Raw genomic sequence first — 2,247 nt, forward strand, 5'->3', positions numbered from 1 at the left:
TCTATTGTACAATTTTTTAAAACATAAGAATAAGTCATTGTAGCAACAAGGACAATTATATTGGCATGTTGGAACTAATGTTTTCTCAGGAAAACCTATGACAACTCTAGAAACTGAAATTCACAGTGTAAAAGAAGATGCACCCACTCTCAGGTTGCATATCCCATAAAATATATTTAATGGAATTTGGGAGTATCTGACACTAGATACTTATTGGTTTAGAGGACAGAAGGCATCATTTACTTCATTTCAAATATCGGCAATTGTTTGCCCCATGATGAAGTAAGCACATGTCCCATGAGAACTTATAAATAAAAAGAATTAGTGAAAAATTCTCACTGCTTCAGCGAGAAGTCCAATTATATAGAGACCTGAGTCAAAACATGAAACAAGTTTATTTGATTATTTGTAGAAAAATATGAGGAAGGCTGTGTTATTTTTAAATAAAATATATTGCCAATTTTTGTCCAGAGATCATGAGGGAAGGTAAACTAAAAGCTTTTAATACATTACAGGAAATAATGCTCAGAGGTTTACTTCCTTCCTCTAGAAGAAGTGCTTTCATTTATGAAGCGCATTTCTATTTTTGGAATAAGACCTCTAAGAAGAGGTTTGTATGATTTTAAAATGTAAATGAAATGAAATAACAGTACCTTGCAGGAAAGCTTACCAGAGATTACTACCTATGTGAAGGCTGAGGTTTTCAAATTTTGAAAATGACCTGTATTGTTAAACATACTGCTTTGCTTGCAAATCAATACAGTTCAGTACTTACTCTCGTCGGGCCTTTTCCACTTCCTTCTTAGAAGGCAGGGTGCATCCATCAAATACCAAAATTGGTATAATTCCAAATGAGAGAAGCATGTCAACAAGTTTCATACAAAAAGCTACATAACTGTATCAACAATAACAAAAGTAGGAAAAGAAAGGTAAGCTTCATTGTTAAGCGTAAGTCTATTGCATATTTTCTTGCAGGAAAAAGAGAACTGTATGTTTGGGACTAACTGTTGTTCAAGATCGGCCATCATATGTGCATGGAAACAAGATCTGATCATAAAATATTCATGTAGTTAAATTCAACTCTCCCAAAGTTTCCTATGGTTTTTAACGTTTCTCCTGTCAATCAGTTTCTTTCTCAACTGAAGGGTATCCTACTCTTAGGGCTCTGATGGATCTCCACTACCTTCAGACGCAGGTAGCAGGGTTGGAGGAAACACTACAGTTCTTCAGCAGAAGCAGAATTCAAAGATTTGAACCCATTTGCAAACCACCAACTCCTTCTTGCCTCCAGTGAAACATTTAATCAAAATTTTGTAAGTGAAGCTTGATCTAGACTAATCAGTGTAGCTTTATTTCTGAAAATATGAAGATTTAATATAGTTTTAAATTAAGATTAATCCAGAACAAGAGTTCAACCCAGTTTTCCAGTGGTGAGCATGAACTTATGCAAATCTGATCTAAGCTCCAAAGCCGAACTTGAAATACAACCAGTGTCTTTTTGTTTTCTTCCTTAGAAATACAACTGTAAGTAAAAAAAATCCCTGTTACATTAGAAAAGCTACTCTAAAAATATAGTATATCAAGCAAAACCACAATTTATTCAGAGCACAACACATCTCTCAGAATTCCTCCGTATCACTGTAACTTGTCACAGCAGTATTGACAAACTATCACTTCGTACAAACAACTTTTGTGAAAATAACACTGAATTTGAAACGTATGAGTTGCATCATAATTGAGAGCAAGACATTGAGAAAAAAAAAAAAGACAAAAACCAAAATAACAAACTCACCTAATCACTGATGTTATAATAGAAAAAAATTTAGTTTTTCCCCCCAACATACACTTCAAAATTTGTTTTGCACAGATGGAAAACTATGTATTTATAGTCAACATTCCCATTTCCAAACAGTACAAGTGGTACTAGCAATTCAGAAGCAACAGTAAGAGGTGAAACTGATTTATCTTAGTTTTTAGCTCAAGACACGTCAAGCTACCAAAACTTTAAATCGTAAGAGGGCCGAGAGGAAACACATCAAAGACTCACACATCTGTTCGCTCTCCTCGGGCCAGCTTCTCAGCACAAGCATAAGCGCCTTTGTGCAGCCAGCAATACGTGTCCACAGCCACTGCCTGCCCTTTGTATTTCTTCACGTGGGTAGGTTCCGCGGCCTCCTTGATAAACTGGAGCAGGCCCTGGATGCCCATGGTGCTGGCCGAACTGCAGGCGGGAAAAGCAAAGGCGTC

General features: G+C 36.3%; 1 protein-coding gene across 1 annotated transcript in view; it reads right to left on the reverse strand.

The window, feature by feature from the left end:
* Positions 1-2,208, reverse strand: part of EXO1 (exonuclease 1) — a 17,307-nt gene extending 15,099 nt beyond the window's left edge. The window contains exons 1-2 of the mRNA XM_010014697.1: positions 2,048-2,208; positions 776-895 (exon numbers count right to left, since the gene is read on the reverse strand). Coding sequence (XP_010012999.1) covers positions 776-895; positions 2,048-2,208 — 281 coding nt within the window. The remainder of the gene's footprint in view (positions 1-775; positions 896-2,047) is intronic.
* Positions 2,209-2,247: the final 39 nt, after the last annotated feature.

The sequence above is a fragment of the Nestor notabilis genome, unplaced genomic scaffold (assembly GCF_000696875.1).
Source record: "Nestor notabilis isolate BGI_N333 unplaced genomic scaffold, ASM69687v1 scaffold10335, whole genome shotgun sequence".
NCBI lineage: Eukaryota > Metazoa > Chordata > Aves > Psittaciformes > Psittacidae > Nestor > Nestor notabilis.